The sequence below is a fragment of the Rattus norvegicus genome, chromosome 4 (genome assembly GCF_021556685.1).
Source record: "Rattus norvegicus strain SHRSP/BbbUtx chromosome 4, alternate assembly SHRSP_T2T, whole genome shotgun sequence".
Classification (NCBI taxonomy): domain Eukaryota; kingdom Metazoa; phylum Chordata; class Mammalia; order Rodentia; family Muridae; genus Rattus; species Rattus norvegicus.
Window position 1 is genome coordinate 69977611 of NC_141537.1, and position 24392 is coordinate 70002002.

Sequence of the window (24392 nt, forward strand, 5' to 3'; positions counted from 1 at the left end):
CCCTGAGGGCCACACATTCTATAATAGTTCAGTTGTAGATGCTGGAATGTTCGGACCCATTGAGAACTTGAGAGCTGGAGCCCTTCTTGCTGGGAAACTGGGTAAACACATAGAAGTCTTACACATACTATCTGAGGACACCGCCTGATAACGTGTGGAGAACATAGGAGAGACGGGGTCAGGTAGCACAAGACAGGTTCAGAAATACTCACATGAAATCAGACTGAACCTTATGGGACCCACTGGCCATAGACTTGAACTCGACACCTTCAAGGTCAATATCTTGAGGTAAGCACCATTCTACCATGTTTCCTGTAGGAACAGGGGGATCAAGTTAATAGGAACAAAAATCACTCAGAGAGAAGAGCGTAGCACAGCACACATCACTATTCAGAAATGTGCGGCTTGATCACAGATCCAGAACCACTCGGGAGCTGCTCAGAGGCTCATCTATCCCCTGATGAACTACATCAGAGGACCAGGAGGGGGCAGTAGAGGGACCTCATCCCCTCTTGAGATTCTGTGTCCTTGGGGTGGCTCCCTTCAGATCACTCCCAAATCTTCCTCTCATGGCTTCATCTCTCTTAAGCATAGGTGGTTTTATTTATTTGTTTTTAAAACCTTAGGCTCCCGTTTCTTTTTCCTGTATTGTTCCCTCAATCTCTTGAGATTCTGTTTTTAATCTTACCATATAAATAGCTGCTAATGTCTGACAAAAAAAAAAAAAAAGAAAGAAAGAAAGAAAGAAAAGAAAGAAAGAAAAGAAATCCTCTCCCCCTTCTTGTCTCTCTCCACAAGTGGCCATCTTCAAGAACCCAACTATCAGGCTTTGCCTCAGGAATTCTGGGACTTAGTCCCTCCTAACTGATCTCTGGGTTTCCAAGCTTGGCGTTGGAAACATGAAGAAGAAAAGGACGTAATCCCCGACCACCGGGAGATGAGAGTCTAAAGTTAACAAGATGACAGACATAAAGAGCAGCAGTTACAGCTCAGTAAGGTGCCCGCCATGACAGAAGGTAGGCCAGGCTGTAGAATCCATCGACAGTGAGCATGCTCCAGGCCGAGGGGATGGGAGCACTGGACAGCTAGCTACAGGTGGGCGGGACACTGTACAATAATCAGTTCTGTTTCGTGCATATTCAGGTTTTCCAAAGTGAGACAATAACTTGTGAGGTTTCATTTTTGAGCAAACTTATTAGCACCCCAAGTCCCAGTTCTCTAGGCTTTAAAAACATCAACTATGTCAGCCACCACTGCTTTCAGAGAATTGTGTGGGACATCAGAGAAAACACGGTTCTGTCTTAGGTCACTGCAGACAGCAAAGAGGACCACCCAGTCTCACACTTAACAACCCGAGGCACTTTAAAGTAATCCATTTTGGGGGAAAAAATAACAAATGTATCCAACTAATGAATTTACTAAAACAAAAAACATGAAAAGAAATTAAGAGTCCATAAAACAATAAGGCATTGTTAGTTTGGTTAAAGGTAAGAAAACATGTTCACAAAGAGCATGAGAGTAAACCAAGTTTCCTATACATCAAGTCCCCCATTCCTGCATTCTCTCCCTTATGATGCACACAGATCCATCTCAGATTCAAAGGATCTAATCTACAGGCTTGTGCATCCTGGACACAGCTGACTTACACCCATCCTAGACATCGCAGACGTCTTATGCATTCACCTAACTCTAACCCAGAGCTACTTAAAACATGAGGAAATGTACCTCACCTAAACTTGGGACTAGAGCCTACCATTAAGTATAAATTACACAATACATATAGCAAGCAAAGGATGCTCAGGAGGCAGCAAGTATATTACACGCACATAAAGTACCTCCTGAGAGACCCATAAATGTATCCTCAGATGAGCAATCGTGGCCCTAAGGAAGCTTGGTCTTTCTGAAATTTTATAAAAGCAAGGATAGTTCTGTCTTCTGCTCATTATTATGTGTGCAGGTCACCTATGATGTTAACGATGGGCCCGCGTATCACTTCTAGCGTTTAGGGGTAGCACAATATCTACTTAGCTACTGGTGCCCATTTGGGCCAGTGTTCATTAAAGCTATGGCAACTAGCACTGTGGTAAGCGATTTGTTATTTGTCGTCTGGTAAGTGCCGGGGCTGGCTTTTGATCTCCCTTACCCGAGCAGGCTGAACTGCACTGCTCAGAATTCCCATGTGTGCATGTTTCCAATTGAAGGTTGAGGTAGATGTGAAGAGGTAACATGCAGAAGGTTGGTGTTGGAGCATCAGGCACTGTTGCTATTCCCTTCTGAGATGGGAACAGCAGCCAGGTCTGCTAATGCTACAGACTTTCTCCTGGACTGCGGTGCTGGCCATTCTTAGGTCAACGACACACAGACTAGAGTTGTCTGAGCAGAGAGAACCTCCATTGAGAAGGTGCCTGCATAAGGTACATCCAGCTGTAAGGCATTTTCTCACCTAGTGAGGAAGTGGGGAGGGTTCAGCTCACTGTGGGTTGGTCACCCTTGGGCTGGTAGTCCTGTGTTCTGTGAGGAAGCAGGCCGGGCAAGCCAGGGGGAGCAAGTCAGTAAGCAGTGTCCCTGGATGGCTTCTGCATCAGCTTCTGCCTCTAGGTTCCGGCCCTGTTTGAGCTCCTGTCCTTTGATGAACAGTGATGTGGAAGTGTAAGCCAAATGAACCCTTTCCTCCCAACTTGCTTTTTGGTCATGGTGTTTCATCATAGTGATAGAAACCCTAAGACAACTCCCTTGAGTTTTGTAAGTTAGGTGTTTTTTCTCCCATAAAAAACATAACTTCTCTTAAAGGACACCCACACCACCAACACTGGAGACCAACTGACCAAGTATGGTGGCCCATGCTTTTAATCTTAGCACTCAGGGGACAGAGGCAGGCAAGTTTGAGTTTGAGGCCAAGTTCCAGCCCAACCAGGACTACATAGTGAGACACTGTCTCAAAAACAAAAACAAAACAAAACAAACTGGGAACTGTCACAGATTCACCCAGGTTCCCATCCACTCCCAAGGAGTCCCGTCTGCCCCCTCCTTCCCAAGGTCATTGTGGTCCTTCCCCACTGGACTCCAAGCTCCATGCACACAGCAGTCTCACAGCAGGCTAAGTAGTCCTCGAGATACGTCAGTTACTAAATTCTAGTCCCTGCAGCAATCCTTGTATAGCTGTCATAGCTGCTGTTTCCCCGTCTGAATCTTGACTAACACAATTCCCACACGTTCCTGTCACTTCACTGCAAGCAAAGGAATCTTCAGGGATTCTTAAAAAAAAAATTAAAGTATGGTGCGAAACACTTTTATGGCTAAATTTTCTTAGGTTAAACAAAGACGATTACAGGATTTTCTTAATTGTAGAACCTCACGGAGCCTTTAGTATGCCACATTGCAATATGAATCTCAGATCAACAATGTTTGTTTTCCAAAATCGTTTAGACACTGCATCTGGGCTTTGTTGTCTGTCTGGGGGATTATGACACAGGGTCTTACACTCTAGCCTAAGCTAACCAGGAACTCACTGCCCAATCCTCCTACCTCAGCCCAAGGGCTGGAGTCAAAGGAGTGAGTCAATACGTCCTGTATGATAGTTCTATTTTTGAGGAGCATTTTCAGGGAGCAGCTTTGGAGAAAGCCCCGATGGTGTTTTTAGACACGCTGGTATACTGCAAGCTACCCCCCAATATCCACTCTTAAAACCTGCTTTTTAGCTTGGTACATGAACTCCCAATGACAGCTGTTTCTCGGCTCTTCATGCATGTAGGTGGAGGATCCAGACAGAAGTGAGGCACATAGCTTCCAAAATGGTCCTGAGAGGGAAGGGCCACGCTGCCCTTTTCTCCATTGTGTTACTTAGTACGGGGATCTGGATGATGTCATGATCTGAGGAACAACGACGCTATACACCAACACCAACATGACCCCAGGTCTCTGATGGCCCCACTGATCTGAGCTCATGTTTGTCTTCGGCAAGCTATTACATACATGAAAAGGGAGAGGACTCTATGCTGATTACGCTGTAGCTACTGCAGGCCTGGTATTTATGACCACGTTCATGGTCTACTTAATACAGCTGACCTAGAGGATAAAGTCCCCATACCTCAGCTTGGGTCTCAAAATGCCCTGTGCTGTAGCTCTGTGCCTTGTCAACCCTCATCGTAAGGACACTGAAGAAGGGGAGGCATCCCCTTTCAGCTGTGCCCTTTCCTTTTAGAAGGAGTCAAGTCCTTCTGGGTTAGGAGCAAAGTACCTCAGAAGCAGCTGGGTGAGCCATAGACAGGGCTGAGGCTTCAGAACACCCTGCCGGGCAGAGTTCCTTTTCTGCTGACACACTCGTCCAAGGAAACAAAAGCAGGCAAACTCCCAACCAAAACTCTCTGCTTTAGATGCCTGCCCCGTCCCTGAAGGAGGGGAGAAGGGGACTTTTGCTTGATTTTTTTTCCCTCACATCCCAACACAGCTAGGTGCCTAGGACAAGAGAGGGAAGGCAATAAAACCAAAAAGCAAATGGAACAATAGTCATTATTCAGGTAATCAATAGTCGTTATTCAGCTAACTAACTGATGAATGAGTGGTAATTACCCGAGGCGTGGTAATGTCACCAAGCTTGTACAGGAAAGCTGCCTTGCCCTGAAGAAGTCTTAATTATTTAGGAGTGAGATTTAAACATCATGGCAACTTATTTTCAAATTGTGTGTGTGTGTGTGTGTGTGTGTGTGTGTGTGTGTGTGTGGTGGGGGGATCTAAAATCCATATGAAATCAGAGCCATTTACAATGACTATGAAGTGAGGGCCAAGGCAGCTGATAGGGAACAATCCAGACACAGATAGTTGTATATTTTCTATTATAGATTCGATGACATTCCAGTTTTTAAAAACAACCCAGCTTGTCATTTAATAACTAATGGCAAATTAATCCCAAAGTTGGGCAAACGAGCTGGCACAGTGGGTAAAGGTGCTTCAGAGTTTCATCTCTGAAACTGAGCGGAACCCAATCTTACTTAAGTTGCCTGTGCCAGATATTTTACTATGGTACCGAGTAACTCGGGAACTTGGTAACAGAGAATGTCACATCACTTTTCACATGATTTCGACCATGAGAACCACCAGACAATGCGGAACCTTGCTAACTCAAACCATGAAGAAGTGCACTATGTCCACTCTTCAGCGTCCATCCAGCTGGTGTGTGGAGCTATGGCTCCCCCACTGGTATTCTAACTTCCTGTCAGATCTCAGGTAGCCCATGGTTTAGCTCACCAGAACCCACCAGCTCAAACCGCCACCATTTCCCACCTTAGACAACCTGAGAGGAGGATTACATCCTTGCTTAACATTCATGTATTTCCTAACCTCCTCACAGACTGAAGACTGTTCCTGCCAGGTTCCTCCCTCCTCCCTCCCCACTCCTTTCTATTGTGTCGCTGACAATTTTTTGAGGGGTGCCCCCTCTCACTTTTCTCATGAAATTAATTTGCACTGCATATTTCCTAGCAGAAGGTTTTGGAACACATTATTTCATATCACAGTGGAATTGACTGTATAAGGATGAAGCCAATATGATAAAAAGTCAACAGATGGGGACTCTACAGGAAGGATAAATGAGTTCTCCCTCTATGCGACTCTTTCATTTCCCCTCCCCCAAAGGTTTAACCAATCTTAATACAATCAGGGAAGCAAATGAAATGCTAGAGATTCATATATATGTGTGTATATTCATATATGTGTATAGATAGGTACATGTGTATGTATATACTATATATATATATTCGCATGTGTAATTCATCTGTGTATAGATAGGCAGATGTGTATGTATACACTATATATATTCACATGTGTATATTCATATGTGTATAGATAGGTACATGTGTATGTATATCCTATATATATTCACATGTGTATATTTATATATGTGTATAGATAGGCAGATGTATATGTATAGACTATATATACTCACATGTGTATATTCATATGTGTATAGATAGGCAGATGTATACTCTATATATATTCACATGTGTATATTCATATATGTGTATAGATAGGCAGAAGTGTATGTATGTATACACTATATATATGAAGCATAAAGGACTTTGTAAAACCTCCAGAATTGAGAAAAAGCAGCACACCTAAGGTGGGACAGGGAACAATTATGGTTTGAGGTCATCTTTTCATAAAAGTATTCTGAATTGAGGACCAAGTTCTATATGGAATTTGCAGTTTAAAGAAAAAAAGATTTTTGTAGAAATGGAATCCTTAAGGGAAAATGTTTCATGCCAGAAAAATTTTACATGAATTATTCCCTACCTATCCCAGGCTCATCATACCCTGCTCTCAAATCCGCCAAACATCTTTACTCCATTAACAAAGCGTAGTCTGGCAGCCTGGAAGGAATTCAGTAAGAAGGGACCTTATAAAAGAGCATCGTCACTGGAGCATGCCTCTCCGTTCAACTTGGTTTCCTTCCAGCTCTGTGTCCTCCCAACTCTTAGCCACACCTTGAGCCTATCACAGGGCCCTGCAGGTCCTGCCTGGCCCCTCCAGCAGACATCTTAGGAGAAGGATTTCACACGGTCACCTCAGGAACAAATGTGGTGTCTGAAATGTGTACATTCTGCTGGTCTGGCCGCTCAGTAAATATTGGTAGAGCCTCACTTGGCCGCACAATGCCCAGTGCTGAGCTCATGCAAAGGTAAACATATTCCTGTTCTGGGGAACCCGACTGACAAATAACTGGGCTGGCAGCTTATGTTCCTAGGGAAGGTTAACAGGGCTGTGGATGTACACATTGGTCTGAACTCTGCCATCCCTCAGACTCTAAGGCAAGTCCAGGGGCTCTCCTGAGAGCCTCCCAAGTTTTCAAAACTCTTGAGGTAGAGCTTCTATCCCAGGCTAAGGATACTTATGGTCGCAAGTACGATAGAGTACTTGCTTAGCCTGTGTGAAAGCCTGGAATTGGTTCAATTCCAAGCACCATAAAAATAAGGCCTGTAAGACAGATTCCCCCGTCTATATAGGGCTACCTCTGTCTCCCAACTACTCTGCTTAAATGTCAAATAACCTAACCCAGTGTGTACTGGAGCCCACAGAGCAGTCCACATCCTCCCCAAACTGGCTTGCAAGCTAAAACGCTCATCTCAAAATATCTGAAGTAGAGAAAATAACAATTGTGACCCCCAACCACTTAGAAATTCGGCTCCTCCTCCTTTTGGGTTGCTCTAGTCAAGTACTTCCTCTTGCAGCTTCCTTTACTGGATACTGAGTGGCAGCCTCTTAGACTCTGGGCCTAAGGGTGCGTGGGGCTATAAACATCCCCTGAGACTTGTACATTGGTTTTGTATCTCTTCCCTCAGCCACCTCCTGTTAGTACTTACGCTTGGGGTCTAGCTTCACCTAGGAGGTAACAGGGAATTCTGACTCAGGTAGGATCCGATGTAGCAGCTTATGCCTGTAATCCTAGCACCCTAGAGGCCAAGGTAGGAGTCTGAGGTCAGCCTGGATTATAGAGTGAGTTCCAGGTCATCCTGAGTTAGTGTGACAGATCCTGCCTCGAAATAACACACAAACAAAAACCAAACAAATGACAATAGCAACAGCCATCACCACCCAATAATAAAGGCAAGAAGCAGGCGTGACTGCTGGTCCCGACAGCACATTACTTGAATATAATCAGTTTTAAGAAGCCGCTAAACCCCAGGGATAGAAGGAACTTCAGAGAGTGTTTGGTCCAGTCCCTGTCCAGTCATTATCGGTGGACTTTGGGTCTTCAGTTTTTTGATATAATCTTACATAGCCCTAGATGAGAACACAATCAAAGCACGAGGCAGAGACAGGACGGGAAATTCTGAATCAGGGAGAAATTAATCCTGGTATTCAAGGCAGCCATATGTGAGCCCATGGCTGAATCCCAGGGCACCAATTTTACATAGAGAGGGAAAAAAAAAACCCCTTCTAGTTACCAGACCACTCTTAGACTCACTGTGATGTGCTTCACAGCTCTGTGTGTCTGCCTTTCTCTCGTGTTCCGGGGATCAGAGGCATGCTCCTTAACCCCATAGTACAGTTCCTGAGACCCCAGAAGCACACTGTAAGTGGGTAGGCATTGTAACCACCACCCTCATTTCCTCTGTAGATTTTCAAGAGAAGAAACTAAATTCCCAACAGATGGCCGCACACTTGCAGCCTGAAAACCACAAAGCAGGTGAATCGCCAGGAAAAGAGTCTGCCAGTGTGGCATTAATCAATAACCACAATTGTGTTCTAATCAACCACTGACAGGTGATGCAAAACACCGAACGGACGGCGAGTGTTAACCCTCCTGAGATGTTCCTGTTGCCCATCAGAACTGGCTTTCCCTTTCCCGCCCTGTGAGCTGGTGACTCTCAAGGATACTGTCTATTTCCAGAGTTTCCATTTGCTTTCCACTGTTAGGCCCCTCCCACTTCTGAAAGGAGTCAGATGAGCTGGGCAGCACTCCAAGTTATGACTTGGGCGCCAGACCTAGTCCTAATCTCATTACACCTTCCCACCTGCTCTGCTTGTGTTTCCATGGTAGACAGGGAGTCTGTAAAGTTTAGAATGAGAACTAGTGTGAGTGATTCGATTTATTGTTTATTTTTTTTGAGATAGGATGCTATGCAGCCTGCACTGTCTTGAACTCTAGATGGTTGAGCACTGCCACACCTGGCTGGAGGTGAGACAGACTGTATAGTCCCATTTGTCAGATACATCGTTCACCTGGGGGAAGAGGTGTTTGCATAATGTGGGCAAGAGCTAGAGGCTGCCAGAGAACAGGTGATTTAACAGTAGTCAGGAAAGAAACATTTGGAAAACCCCACCAGGTAATCAGGTAATGCCTTGCAACTATCTCTTGCCTTCTGAACAAGCCCAGGGCAAACACACACACACACACACACACACACACACACACACACAGAGAGAGAGAGAGAGAGAGAGAGAGAGAGCGAGCTCGGGGAAATGCTCCCAAATGCCCACAAAATAACAGCTGCACACACACACACACACACACACACACACACACACACACACACACACACACACAGAGAGAGAGAGAGAGAGAGAGAGAGAGAGAGAGAGAGAGAGAGAGAGAGAGAGAGAGAGAGAGCGAGCTCGGGGAAATGCTCCCAAATGCCCACAAAATAACAGCTGCATAAAGTGAATGTCATAAAGAAATGGCCTAAAGTAGGCAGATTCACAGGGTGCCAGGCAGGAGCTGGGGGAGGGGCAATAAATCTATCAGCACCTATTACTCTAGGGTGACAGTCATGCTGGTATCCCAAATGCAAGGATACCTTTGTCCTTAACGAAGCAAAGGAAATTTTACTAGAAAGTCTAAGAACAGATTTAAAGTCAGGTCTGAAATCATAGAACCAACACACACACACACACACACACACACACACACAGAGCAATATTCTGGCTGCCAACCTCTTCTACCCAGCATGCCAAGTTAGCATCTGGGATTGGTTTCAATAGCAGCTTTGTAGCCCAGATGGCCAGCACCACCACCACCCTACAGCTAGTTCTCAGCTCTAGATAAAGACTCTGTGTGTGTGTGTGTGTGTGTGTGTGTGTGTGTGTGTGATGCCTGCCTTACCTTGATCCTGACGCCCTTGTGTCATTTGTAGGTCAACCAACCACCCATACGTTTCAAGCAATAAAGAATCCAGAGAAAATAATCACCTCTCTCTTTTCCTCTCTGAGTTTTCTGACAGATGCCCAAAGATGCTTTCCAAAGCGTATGTTAGAAAGTGTGAACGAATGAATTCCTCTCTCCCTTCCCGCCCTAAAACACGAACTCACATTCTCCCAGAGATCCACTCCACTCTCCTGTTCCTTCTGTGATAGTTAATTTTGTCTCTTAGCATCACTAGATTTCCAGTCACCTAAGAAACATACCCCTGGGTGTGTGTGTCTTTTGGGGTGATCCTGCAAAAGGTTTAACTGAGGAGTGGAGGCCCCACTCAGAAGGTGGGGGGCATCATCCCATGAGCCCTTGGACTGAGTAAGAGGGGGAAAGCAGACTGGGTGTTAGCACTCATCTTTGTCCGCTTCCTGTGCATGTGATGTCACTACCACCTCACGTTCTCATCACCACGTCTTTCCTGTCACAACCAGCTGCATCTCCTCAAACCATGAGCCAAACCCTTCCTTCCGTAAGTTGCTCTTACCAGACAGACAAGCCACAGCTATGGGTTCTCTTCTCCCATTCCTTCTCTCCGTGTGTGTGTGTGTGTGTGTGTGTGTGTGTGTGTGTGTGTGTGTGTGTGTGTGTGTTAGAGAGAGAGAGAGAGAGAGAGAGAGAGAGAGAGAGAGAGAGAGAGAAAATATCCCTAAACACTGACTTGTAGATATGCCCAAGGTGAGAGGATACATGAAATCCACAGCCTGGGCAGTGACTGGGTTGAATTTACCTCCTAAAAATGAAAACTGAGGACTGAGGACAGGAAGGACACGAGGAAGTGATAAGACGTTAGGCCAGAGGAAGAACCTGGAACAAAGCCCTCACACCTATGACGTTAATATGACCTGTTCTGATTTGTGTGCCTTCTGACCACCTCTGTAATGCAGGCTGAGGAACTTGCTTGAGTGGCCCAGTATTAATTAGGAACATGTGGCATATGGGACTCAGGAAGTAGAGAAGACCCCAGATTAAAATGAGGAGACGTAACACTGGTCACGGTGATGGCATCAGCTTGCGGGACAACAGTGGGCCTCACGTACCTCTCTCTCAACTGGCTGTCCTCAACCACCAAACACAGGGCACAACAGTCCTCTTTGCCTTGTCCTGGTGCGGAGGCCTGTGACTTTGCTCGGCCCTCTGCTACTTCTAAGGGATGTGCTATACACGTTTATTTTACACAAGAACTCCCAGCATATTTCACAGGATTAGAGGAGTCACATTAGCCGTATACGCTGGCATAGCTTAGACGAAAAGAGACCAGCAGGAAATAGTGGCTCTCTCCACCAAAGCTAAACCAGAGCCCCTAGAGAAGTGACGAGGCAACGTGAGAGGCAAAGGTTCAGGCAGCGAGTGCACATGAGAGATATTGGTTAGGCTGGATAGTTAATTCCAAAATATGTAACCACCCTTAGTGCCTTTCCTCAAGAACAAAGTAGGCATAAAAAAATCAGCAAGTTACAGAGTGTATGGAATTAAACAGGATTCAAGTAAAATGCCTGCACAAATGTCACAGTATTAGTGACAGCTCTTGTCTTTTCACAGTAGTCTGACCCCTCCCCACCACACACACACACACACACACACAGCATAAACCAGAAAACCAGTCAGCAGCTGTGAATGGAAAGACATGGGGGCCCCTACAAGGGCCTCAATCTCTGTGATCAATGACAGTAACTGATCGATCGGCTACTTTATCAGCTCTACCTGTGATTAGTGTGCGGTTTCCTTTTCCCCGCCTTCCCCTGGACTCTATCACCAGACAGTTACCATTATGCAGCCAGAAAGCCATTAATGTCTCCTTCCCAGTTCTTAACATCGAGTGACTCTCAAGCTTGCCTCCATTTACCTCAGCACAAAAGAGTACAACGCAGGAAACACAGTTAGCTATGAGGAACTTCGTTGTCTATCATTAAGGGTTACTTCGGTTGTTTTGCCTAACAATATCTTTTCAAACCACGTGTGTCTAGGAGTCCAGATTGTATGAGTCAAGCAGTGTGTGTGATGATCATTAATTAATTAGAGGGGGCCGACACTATTTCGGGGAACTCGGGCTTCCCTTAGTTCCAATGTTCTGGTTGGGATGTAAATTTAATTCCACATGGCAGGCCAAAGTCAGAAAAGTTTGAAAGTCAGTGGGATGAGGCAATAGGCAGACAGGATTTGGGACTTGAGGTCTTCCCACAAGTCCTGCTTCTAAGGAATAGGGCATTGGCCTTCTTTAAGGGCCACGTGCCTTTTTGCTGGCTCAGAATCCTTGGCCACCGGCTTCCATTGCATCTTAATACCTTTCACATAATCCTAATTTCTTCCTCCTATCCCATCCATCACCTCAGGGTTGGAAGACTGATGGGAACTTCTAGAAGGAAGAAAACACATCCTTTCCTCACAAGCAGCAGCTCCTCGCTCCAGCAGCTCAACGGAGAAATCGAGGAAGAAGCATCCAAGAATTTCTCTTCCTCGAAAAAGCAGCTGGGGTATTTTGATGCCTTTAGGTAGACCACTGAAGCTCAGAGTCATTCGTTCACTTTTATCTCCTCTCAGAACCGCCCACTGTTGCAAGCACTCCCCACCACGGAGTGGGTGGTTAGGGTAAAGACAGTGTGACACAACCAGTGAGTCTTCCCAGAAAGGCAGCCTGCCAGTTCTCCAACCCCATCCCCTAATGCTCTCATGTTAATTCCTCAAAATAAAGCCTTCGGAGAAAGTGAACTAGGCGGCTGGGAAAGTTACAGCGCAGGGAGCAACCCCGAGCCAAGGCAAGCGCAGAGCAGGGTGGTTCTGAACCCCCGTGGGAGGCGGCGTACGCGGGAGTGAGGGGGGCTCCTTCCTCTAGGCATCTAAAAGAACCTTTCAGCCCAGCAGGAAAACAGAGAAAACAAAAGCCAATGTGCCCGCTGCTGCAAACCAATCCTACTGCACTGAAGCGGAGCAAACAGGAGAGCGGCGACCAGGCGGCAGAGCGGATTGAGAGTGGCGGCGGGACGGAGAAGGGGGCGGAACAAAGCCCCGGGGATCCCTCGGCTCCAGTCTGGAGACACAGCGCCCCCGTGCCCCGGGACCCCCGCGCGGGGCGGGATGCAGGTGTGTGTGTGCCAGCGCTCGCGCAGCGAGTCCCTCCCCCGCAACCCAGCTTGCGGTCTGCCTCCCCACCCCCTTCCATCCCTAAGCGACTCTCACCGGAGCGAGGATCGAAGGTGACCACGAACACGGCCACCACCTGGTCCTCCTCTACGTCGCCCAGCTCCAGGCGCCCGGGCTGCAGCAGCACTTCGGGGGGAGCTGGCTCCTCGGGTTCCCGCCTTCGGGGAGCTTCCGCGGCCACTCGGCCGCCCCCACTGCCGCCCCGGACCCATCCTCCAGCCTGCAACGCGGGGTCCTGCGGCACAGAGACCGCGGGGCCCTCGGCCCAGCGCAGAAGCGGCGCCGCGTCTCCCTGCTCCACCATGGCGAGGCGAGGCGGAGCCGGGGCGCGAGGGGCGGGGCGGGCTGCGGGCACTCCCCTCCGGGCCTGCCCGCCCTGCCTCTTTCTGCGGTGCGGTGGCTCTCTGGGTGCCCGCTGGGCTCGGCCACACCTGCCCCTGTCCGGACATCCGCGCACTTGCATAGCCCCGGATCTCTGGAAGGTGGCCCGCACAGGTTCGGCCCCCAGGGCCTGGTCCGGGCTTCACCTCTGCATCTCTGTATGTGGGTGCTCCTCATCCATAGTGTGGGGTGCAGGATGAGCATCCCGTAGTCTGTCCACCTGAACGTGGGTTGAAGAGCCTTCCCGCCTAGGATTCCACTGTGAATTTTTGAACGTCACCATTATTTTTAAAGAGAAGGGCGCATATATTATATAATCCCGAGTGCTTGGTAAAAACTGCCTCCGAGTCAGGAAGTGAAGCAGAGGACATCCCAACTGTTTCAAATAAATCAAGATCAAAAGGACTGTAAGGTTGCCATTGGGCATTTTACCCTGTCTATATAACAGGCTGGTCTAGATCAGTAATCATTAATTTGTTTCCCTGTTTATATGCAGTTTGAAGACATTAAGCTGGAGGGCTTTGGGGGTTATTCTACATTAAAATAAGCAGGAAAAAGAAGCAGGAAAAAGGGGAGTAGAAGGGCAGCCCTTAAGCCTGTGGCTTTGGAAAGTAAGGATTACCTATGAACTCCCTTTGAATATTTACAAATAAAAATTTGAATGTCTCAATTCTTGGGAGGGGGAATCCTGTGACTAACTCACAGGTCTGAATAAGAAATAGCCATAAAAATTATGAGAAAAATAAGAGCGAGAGACAATTATTTAAATACCTAATTTACCTCATGTTTCAGGAAGGTTTGGTAGATTTCTGTGTTACCTGTTATCTCCAGGAGCCTTTGTGAAGCTCAGGTCTCCCTTGTAGAGATAATACGCTTTGATCCTGTTCCCAAGGGGATCAATGACTGCCTACCCACAGCTGCTGCTAGTTCCAAATGTGTGACTCATGCCTGAACAATAAAACATTCTACCAAAAAGTGGGGATTGCTGTCGTCATCATTAGTTCAACCTGACCCCCATCCCCTAAAGGCATGTTAAGTGACTATCTCACTCAATTAATGGGGTAATTACTGAAATGGGAGTCTGGGGAATGTACAGTCCAAGCCAGGGCTAGGGCACAATCTAGTTTAAATTCAAGGACACATCTGATTGAGTTAGGCACAAACTCTGAAGGTTAGACTTTAAATAAAGCCCACTACTTCAGAAACTGAGGCACAGCCAAAACTTTTGAAGTTGAGAAGTATGAGATTTTATTTTTAGATACAAAACTCAGTTGGTAGATAATCCTTAACCACTTTCTAAAGTCACCAGTTTTAGGGAAAATGGATTCATTCATATTCTCTCTCTCTCTCTCTCTCTCTCTCTCTCTCTCTCTCGTATGTCTTCCTTCATCTTTTTAATTGTTGTTTGTTGTTTTTCTTCTTGTTTTTTGTTTTGTTTTGTTTTGTTTGAGGCAGTTTCTCTGTGTACCCCTGACTGTCCTGGGCCTTTCTCTATAGAACAAGCTGGCCTGGAACTCAGAGATCCTCCTGCTTTTGCCTCTCAAATGCTGGGATTAAAGGTGTGAGCCTGCACCACCACACTGGTATTTTTCTTTCTTACTTGATAAAGATACTTTCCTGGTCTTTTATGGCAATGTCTACCTGTCCCAGTACCCCCTTATTTAATGCCCTACATACATACCCATAAATAAACTTGAAATGTCCACACCAATCACCTCTCTATACGTAAAAGCAGTTTTCAAACTGACAGCCATGTTCTGTCTGCAGCACATTCTAGTTCACCAGCCACCGGGCCTATAATGTATTCCTAGTGCTTTGCATAATATTGCTCAACAGGTATCTGTCTACTCAGGAAGTGAAAGCAGAGACTTACTCTCGGGTGCTGCAGGCCCTCTTGCCTGGCTTTATCTAATCTCTTGCATAGGACAGGTGCTCAGAACCTGTTTGTGATGGTGATGACTCTCTTAGCACACACGCACACACATTCACAATCTGAAAGAGGCTTCTATGCCTGACCACCAGATTAACCTTTGTACCTACTGAGTCGTCACATGAGGATAGAGACACTGAGTCTGGCTGTTAGAACACTTATGCTTGGGAACAAGTGTCTGAGAAGAGGTGGGAGAAAGGTCACTCATTTTCAAAGATACTCGGCTGGCGTGATATTTCAAGATGTGTTCACCTAGAACACCATGTCTTCATTTTAAATAAAATCTTTTACTTTCCCAATTACTAAATATATCTCCATCACATAAAATGAAGAATATTTTTAATTTACCACGTCATCACATAGATGGTAACTGCAAAGTCTTAAATTGTCATATCTTCATCAGTTCCAGAACACAGAAAGCATCTGTGTATAACCATGCTGTGGTGTCTGACAATCATCACTGAGGTCTGGTTGTCAAAGAAGAGATTTTGTCAGCCAGGGGACAGGACCACCAACCTAGGACTAAGCTGAGTAAAGGCCATTCTTGAAGTTCCTTGGAAAGGGCTGGTAATGTGACTTAAAGAGAAAGATCTTAATCAGCAGTGTGTAATCCGAATTCTTTTTTTTTCTTCCATTTTTATTAAATTGGATATTTCTTATTTACATTTCAAATGTTATTCCCTTTCCCAGTTTCCAGGCCATCATCCCCCTAACTCCTCCTCCCCCCCTTCTATATGGGTGTTCCCCTCCCCATCCTCCCCCCACTACTGCCCTCCCCCCAACAATCCCGTTCACTGGGGGTTCAGTCTTGGCAGGACCAAGGGCTTCCCCTTACACTGGTGCCCTTACTAGGCTATTCATTGCTACCTATGAGGTCAGAGTCCAGGGTCAGTCCATGTATAGTCTTTAGGTAGTGGCTTAGTCCCTGGAAGCTCTGGTTGCTTGGCATTGTTGTTCATATGGGGTCTCGAGCCCCTTCAAGCTCTTCCAGTCCTTTCTCTGATTCCTTCAACGGGGGTCCTGTTCTCAGTTCAGTGGTTTGCTGCTGGCATTCACCTCTGTATTTGCTGTATTCTGGCTGTGTCTCTCAGGAGAGACCTACATCCGGTTCCTGTCAGTCTGCCCTTCTTTGCTTCATCCATCTTATCTAGTTTGGTGGCTGTATATGTATGGGCCACAGGTGGGGCAGGCTCTGAATGGCCATTCCTTCAGTAACCCGAATTCTTAGGTGAGATTTTTTTCTCTCCTTCCTCTAGTGACAATTTGAAACAAGAGATTTCCTTAACTAGTTCTCTCTGTAGGAGGCTGCTTTACTGTTTTACATGGTCACACCAGCAAGGAATGCAATGGCTTAAGTGATATTTATTAGATGCTTTCTGTTTGTTTAGAGTATGCTGTGTGTTAGATTCTGTTCCCCCGTACCTCAGATCATGACTTTATGAAATTCATAGGCAAATGGTTGGAACTGGAAAATATCATCCTGAGTGAGGTAACCCAATCACAGAAAAACACACATGGTATGCACTCATTGATAAGTGGCTATTAGCCCAAAGGCTTGAATTACCCTAGATGCCTAGAACAAATGAAACTCAAGACGGATGATCAAAATGTGAATGGTTCACTCCTTCTTTAAAAGGGGAACACGAATACCCTTGGCAGGGAAGAGAGAGGCAAAGATTAAAACAGAGACTGAAGGAACACCCATTCAGAGCCTGCCCCACATGTGGCCCATACATATACAGCCACCCAATTAGACAAGATGGATGAAGCAAAGAAGTGCAGGCAGACAGGGGCCAGATGTAGATCTCTCCCGAGAGACACATCGAGAATACAGCAAATACAGAGGCGAATGCCAGCAGCAAACCACTGAACTGAGAACAGGACCCCCGTTGAAGGAATCAGAGAAAGAACTGGAAAGCTTGAAGGGGCTCGAGACCCCATATGAACAACAATGCCAAGCAACCAGAGCTTCCAGGGACTAAGCCACTACCTAAAGACTATACATGGACTGACCCTGGACTCTGACCTCATAGGTAGCAATGAATATCCTAGTAAGATCACCAGTGGAAGGGGAAGCCCTGGGTCCTGCTAAGACTGAACCCCCAGTGAACGTGATTGTTGAGGGGAGGGCGGCAATGGGGCGAGGATGGGGAGGGGAACACCCATAAAGAAGGGGAGGGGGAGGGACTAGGGGGATGTTGGCCCGTAAACCGGGAAAGGGAATAACACTCGAAATGTAAATAAGAAATACTCAAGTTAATAAAAAAAAAAAAGAAAAAGAGGGGTTGGGGATTTAGCTCAGTGGTAGAGCGCTTACCTAGGAAGCGCAAGGCCCTGGGTTCGGTCCCCAGCTCTGAAAAAAAAAAGAACCAAAAAAAAAAAAAAAAAGAAAAAGAAAAAAAAAGGAAAACTACATGGATTGTTTTTGTGGCTACTGCTATGTGCAAGTCGGGTAAGTTATATCATCATCTGTCACCACTGTTGGAGTAAAGCTCCTCCCCTTCTGCTGTGTCTAAGGTTTTGACCAAATCTCACTCTTACTTTATAACCTTCATCCCTGAGCACATAATGGGCGAGATATCCAAAAACAGACGTGCCTCTCCTCCCAAACTCGTAACCCAGCAGGGAAAGCAGACACTAAATAGAACATGGGACGAGGGAAGACAATCTGCCATTCTGGTCGCTGACTTGGGATAACTGCTAGACGTGGCCAACGGGGTTAAAGTGCATTCTTTTATTAGGTTCTTGATATATGCTGGTGCTTTGTGACTGCATATAAATTTTTCCAAAGTACGTACTAGGAATTTGCCTTTCCTCTTCAGGACATGCCTGTCCATTCAATGTCAATCTTACTCAGTCTTGTTACAGTGTGGTACCTAACACTGTCCCACTGACGGGCTAACATTTGTGTGTACTTGTAGATGTATTCCTTTAATTCCCATGGGTTGTCACCTACTTATAGTACAGTGCTAGATTACTATATCTGCTAATTATGCATTTCTAGCTGCTGTCAATTTTTACATGACAGCCGCACTGATGGGAGACTCGGAGGGTCTGGGTAGGAGAATACCATGCTCTTACTTATTCTTCAGAGAGAGCCATCAGCTGCTAGATACAGATACCAGTTATGAGGCTGGTGTCTTCAGGGATGAGTCATGTGGGGAGTGGACATGCAATTTCAGAGAAAGTGAGACGTTCCCATGCATATCGTTACTGAGCTGTGACAACAACAGGAGGAGGATGTGAGAGGGAGGCTTCCGCCATGTAAAGCAGGAGCCTCTTCAGTAGGCAGAGCAAGCTGCAGTAAGATCAATGGCAATCTGAAGTTCAGGGAGGAGGACGGTGATGTGGTTGTAAATCTAAGGCATCTCAGGCAATGACAGCTATGGCAGTGAATTCAGAGTGCAGAGGACTGGGCCCAGGGACCTCCATGTTTTTTAGAGCCTAGAGCTGGAGAGAAGTAATTCCAGCACTTTATGGATCAGATTTTAAGATACATGTATTTATTTATATATTTGATTACAGGCAGTTTATTTTAAACATTATTTTAAACACTTTAATAAGTAGTTTAAACACTTTAATAAGATATCTTATTAAACACTTTAATAAGATATTCATGACAAAAGATTAATCAGTCTGGGAGATCACTTTTAGGCATGAGGACCTGCACTTGATTCCGAGAATGTGCACTTAAGAGGCCAGGCATGGGGGCACACTGCCTGGCAGAGACAAGCAGATTCTGCCGCTGAGACCCTGTCTCCAAAACAAAACAAACAGATGAAAAGAAAGTCAGATGATGCCTGACAAATGACAATCAAGGTGTCCTCTGTCGTCTACAGGCATATCTCTCTCTTTCTCTCTCTCTCTCTCTCTCTCTCTCTCTCTCTCTCTCTCTCTCTCTCTTACACACACACACACACACACACACACACACACACACACCCCAAGCATATACACATACACACACACAAAGCAAGGGGTGTGTAGTGAGCAGTGATTGCCTGTCGAGCTTCCCGCTCCCACTCTCTTTAGACAAAACTGCTTTCTAAGGCTTCTGAGTTTTTGGTATCTGGTGGAGACCCTGCAGAGAGGTGTTGATTCTTCTTCATCGACATCTTCAAACACTCATCACATCGAGTCTAACTCAGGTGTGGTGGTCCGTGCTCGGGGGCCCGGCACTCAGGAAAGGGGGCAGAGGGATCAGGAGCTTGAGGGTCAGCCTCAGCTGCTTGGAGGGTGAAGGCCAGGCTGGTTTATTTGACATAAGTTCTGGGAAAACAAAACCAAACAGTGGGGGTGGGGTTTTCAAAGGTAAAACATCAGTGTAGTGACTACAATAGAAATATTGTTAGAATTAAGAAGCATAAAGACCTGCCTGGCCTTTTCAGATCACAGACTTCTACCACCTGGATCAGAGACAAGACATAAACCAAACAACCATGAAAGTTTCCCATATTTACCAAGTTATTTGAAGTTAAAAACAAGTATAGCCATATGCCTGAGTGTCTGTGTGTACCAGTACATGCAAAGATGTATACACCCATAGATAAAGTAAAGGAGGAGTACTGAGATCTCACCTCTGGCTTTAGTGCTCACTGAGGTGTAGGGGACATGGGCAAGCCATTACCTGCTGTAATTTTAGGGAAACTGAGAATGCTCACAGCTAAGGGAAATGACAGGAGAGTGATTCCAAGGAATGATTTTGAAATATCTGTTCTTTGGAGTACAGGCAGTCTGTGGTGAATGCCTAAATAATTGTCAAAATAATTGTGCACTAGATTGGAAGTCTGTTCCTGCTCTATGGGCATTGTCTGTGGCTTGGAAAACATCATTGTCTACCACAACTGTTATTCTAATCAACAGCTTCTGGTCTATCCAAGGGGAAACTGTGGCAAGAGAAACAATGTATTACTGTCTGTTAAATACTAGCTAAATTTCAGGAGATTTCAAAATGATGGATTAGCCTAGAAATTTTTATTATTGGCGCTAGATTATTCAGGGGTGAAATGACATGAAATCATTGATTTGCTTTCCAAGTACCACTTTCCCTCAAAAAAAAAAACACCAGAAAACAAAAAACACAAACACAAAATTAAAAAAAACCACATGAAGATACAATGATAACTGGATTATAAAATTTAAAATGTTTGGAGTTAGGTTATAATGCAGTCTGACTATCCTGTCTTGCTTGAACATTTTCATAAAAAAAAATTTAAATGGGGTAAAGAGACGGGCGTTTTAGTGGTTAGACCTAGTGTTTCCCAGTTCCCATGTGGTGGTGGCTTACTAGCATCTATACCCGCAGTTCCATGAGATCTGATGCCCACTTTTGGCCTTCATGGGCACCACACATTTGAACATGTTATATATAAACACATGCAGGCAAAACACTCATGCATACAAAATAAAATAAATCTAAAAAAAGAAAAATGTAAAGAAATCAGACTTTCCAGTAGTTTCCAGTGGGGTAGTCGCATCAAATATAGGAAATTCTAAATTAACAATTTGGGTTATCTTAGTGATAGGCTTAATTCAGTTTTAAATAAGGTGGTAGGACTTCTGTTGAGGTAGTATAATTCTCTCACTTGACTGAGGGACTCCAGCCTATGTGACCTTCCTTGGAGTGACAGACTGTTCGCTCATTTCCCAGGCTTTAATTCTGTACCTTTACAAAAGAGGGGCCTGGCCTAACAGAGAATGCAGGGGTCACGCCTTACTAAATCAGTTTCGGTCAGCAGATCTTCCTGCTTCTGCTTTCCTCATTTGTGTTTCTAAGGCCCTAGAACCAGAGAACATTCTCCTTACCACTTGGGAGTATGTTTACAAGAGACAAACTCCCCCCCAAGCAAGAAGCTTAGGGATTTGGATGCAACCCGACAGGCAAGCCTGGATTCCTTCCTACACATCTTACTTTTGTGATCTTTGATTTTTTTTCTGGGCAGCAATTTCTGTTAGTTTTTTCTTTTTTAAATGGAAACATTTGACTATTTTAAACAAAACCGAGATATACTATTTCCCCAAAACAATTGATGGAACATCTATTGTGTGTCAGACAATAAGGGAAAGACCCCCTTTTGCTCCTGCTGATGGATAACATGGGGTCCCCTTAACACATCACCCTGGTATTGAGGGATGTTGGGATGGATGGCTGAAGCAGAGCTGGACTTCTCCACAGCGTGAGAAGGCTTAGAATGAAGAGCAGAGAACCACTGACAAGGAAAGTGGTGAGGCAAGACTCGAAACTCAGGGTGCTCCTTGTCACTGGAGGAATGGCTGTTCAGTTCTCATGCATTTCCACGAATATCGTGGGAGTGACACGTGGTGGAAAGAGTGTAGCGCTACGTTCTAATAGAATCACCATCAGCAATACAAGATCTCAACACAGTCCCTCCCAGGCAGTGAAGCCATATATTTGTAATTAAGAAGTCTCACAGGAGGGAGGAAAGGCAGGGCACAGTGGTAAACAATGATCATCTGATTTACCAGGGAAGCACCCACCCTACCAGTGCTAGCTATGCCCCATCTCCAGGTCCAAGATACAGATATCAGGCTCTATTCTGTTGGGTGCAAGGCCGACATGCAGCTGGCTGGAGAAGAAGTGGCAAGTGATGTGATGTGAGGAAGGGAGAACTGACCTACTCAGAGGCTGTGGGGAAAGGATCAGATCACCTGGCTCACTGGCTTGTAACCGAGAACCTGCTCCTGGCCTCAGAACTGCAGCTGACAGTGACTTCTTTGTGGGTGACCTGTGCCTTCCTTTCCCTTGGATGGTTCTTTATTGCCTCCTGAAGAATGCTGAGCCTCTGATAAAGGTGGGCACTGAGTTTCCACATGCGGAGAGCACTATTCCACTGCCTGTTCAAGGAACAGTGTGTGGGGGTGGGGGTGGGGGTGGGGAAGACAAAGAAAAGGGCATTAGTGGGCCACCTGCCAAAGCGCTGCCTCTGGAGGAAGCCTTTAGCTGAGGGTAGGATTTCTCACTCCCCGTTTTCATTTAGGTTGCTCTCTCCATGAGTTCTTGTTAGAATAGAAAGAAGTGGGAATGGTTGTGAAGGGACCAGGGAGAGAGGGAGAATGATGAAGAATGGGAAGAAGTAAATTGAAGACTCAGGAAGGGGAAGGAAATTCAATTCCTTTCAAACTCCTCAAACTCAGTGTCTGCCTCTCCAGAGCCACTTTAAGGGTCCATAGGGGCTTCTAGGCATCATTTTCGGATTTCACTGCAATTAGATCCCCAGAACGTATCTACCTTGTAACTAAATGCTGGTCACCAATCCCTAGAACCCACTGTTCTTCTCTGCTTCGGAGAGTTTACTTTTTCTAGACTCCACATAGCAGTAATATATAGCGTAACGTCCTCCACGTTCACCCATGTTGTCAGATTGGCAGGATTGCCTTTATCTGTAGCCAAACAGCACTCCATTAGATATGTGTTCCACGGTTTAGAAAAATCCACCCACTTGCTGATGCCAAAAGCCGTTTCCATGTTCTGGTTGTTGTAACTAGTGCTTCAGTGAACAGGGGGATCTGGACATCTCTGTGCCACTATTTTTATTTCCTTTTGGGGTAAGCACACTGGAAAGAAGATTGTGAGATCATGTGGCTATTTTTTTTTAATAACCAAAAGGAGGCTTCTGAGAAAGAAATAATTGAAAATATTTAACCTCTAAAAAAGGCATTCTATAAAATATGGCACATTTTGGCTCAAAGTAATTGTATTTTTAAAATGATTACCATCTACTTCAGGCATCGCTGTTCTTTCTAAACCTTGTCAGTTCAAATTCAAATGTTTGTTACATTTCCTTGTAGCTTTAACTGCTCATGGTTGATGGGAAAAGATGGTGCTTGAGTTAGGAACGGTGTGTTTGGCAAAGGTATAGGTAGTAGCCCAACTGAGCATGTGAACATCAGGCAAGATAAGCTAGAGGTTGTGTAACAATCATCCGGCTACGTAAGCGCTGCTAAAGACTACTGGCCTGCTGCTGTGAGCTGGGAGATGGGTATGGCACGATGGAGAATAGATTGGTGCATATGCATGTGAAAGTGTAGAAAATAATTTCCTACTGACAACGAACTTGCTCCTCAATTGGCTAATGGACACTTTTTGTAAATTAAAGGAGGCCGACCATCTTATTAGTATTTCATAGTGATTGGCCAGTGGGAGACTCTGTGGAATATCAGGAGAGTTCTTACAGGGATTGGATGTAATTGCTTGGAGAGCTGCTGGAGATTCCCTTAATCAGAATAGAAATAAGGATATGCTGAGGCGTTGGTGTAAGTGTGGTACTTAAGGGAAAAATTCACAGCATGTGTCTCTCAGCTGTTGGTGGGTAGAGGGAAGGGCAGGCTGAAGTTGTGGAACTTGTTGGTTTTTTTTTTTTTTCTCCTTACCTCTGTAGATTTATAGTGTTTCCCACTCAGAAACCTTCTCGCCTGCCTGCACTGAGATGGCTGACGCAGAGACTGACCAGGAGCTGAACAAGAAATTAAACTTCTCCTTTTGTGAAGAAGATACTGAGAATGAAGGACAGATGACCGCACAAGACATTGGAAGGGCCCAGAGTCAAAAGCCCAGGAGGGATCAAAGTGAGGAGTTGGAGGGTCCCGTGTCTTCCCCCAGAGATGAACTTTATACGTCTCTGAACAGAGACAAGCAAAGTCCAGGTCCTGCTCTTCGGACATCAGTTTCAGACTTTTCCACATGTCCCGACACTCCAGTATTACACAGCAAGAGCAAGCTGCCGGTCCCTACCAACTTCTCCACTCCCAAAGTGAGTAAGCCCTGGAGAGGAAGGACCAGGTCTCTGGGATCTGCTCTCCTGGGGGTGAGCTGATGGCAGAAGAGGGTTCGTTTGGTCATGCACATCTATGCAATGGACTTGCCTTACAAACTAGATTTATCTTCAGTTCCCTGTCTCTTAGTGGAAACGAAGGCTAGTTTAAAGTGACCAGGAAACAGAATGAGATGTCTACCTGCTTGTTTCCCTCAATCACTAACTATTCGGTATTGGCTACACATAGATCTTAGTTAGAGATGATTGGGATTTCAAGATATGCAGAGGTCCAGACATCCTATATACTTTGCATATAAGACAATCAATTCCCAAGAGACGAGCTGTCTTACCTCAGCCACACTGTTAGAGAGAGGACTGGATACCGTATCTTTTTTGATTTAGTCTACTTTCCTTTCCAGTATGCCAGGTGGCTGCATTTCTAGGTAATATTTACTAATATTTTCTAATGGAGGAATGTTCA

The 24392-nt window shown here is 45.6% G+C and overlaps 2 protein-coding genes across 6 annotated transcripts in view; one reads left to right on the forward strand and one right to left on the reverse strand.

Moving 5' to 3' along the window:
- The window catches only part of Dennd11 (DENN domain containing 11), a 68764-nt gene that overhangs the window by 18481 nt on the left and 25891 nt on the right, over positions 1-24392 (reverse strand). The window contains 2 exon segments of one of the 4 annotated variants that reach the window (NM_001044701.2): positions 213-312; positions 12863-13149. In NM_001044701.2, the coding sequence (NP_001038166.1) occupies positions 213-312; positions 12863-13130 (368 nt within the window). In that variant the 5' untranslated portion in view covers positions 13131-13149. 4 annotated transcript variants of the gene reach the window in all.
- The window catches only part of Wee2 (WEE2 oocyte meiosis inhibiting kinase), a 33649-nt gene continuing 21996 nt past the window's right edge, over positions 12740-24392 (forward strand). The window contains 2 exon segments of one of the 2 annotated variants that reach the window (NM_001447544.1): positions 12740-12766; positions 23537-23908. In NM_001447544.1, the coding sequence (NP_001434473.1) occupies positions 23585-23908 (324 nt within the window). In that variant the 5' untranslated portion in view covers positions 12740-12766; positions 23537-23584. 2 annotated transcript variants of the gene reach the window in all.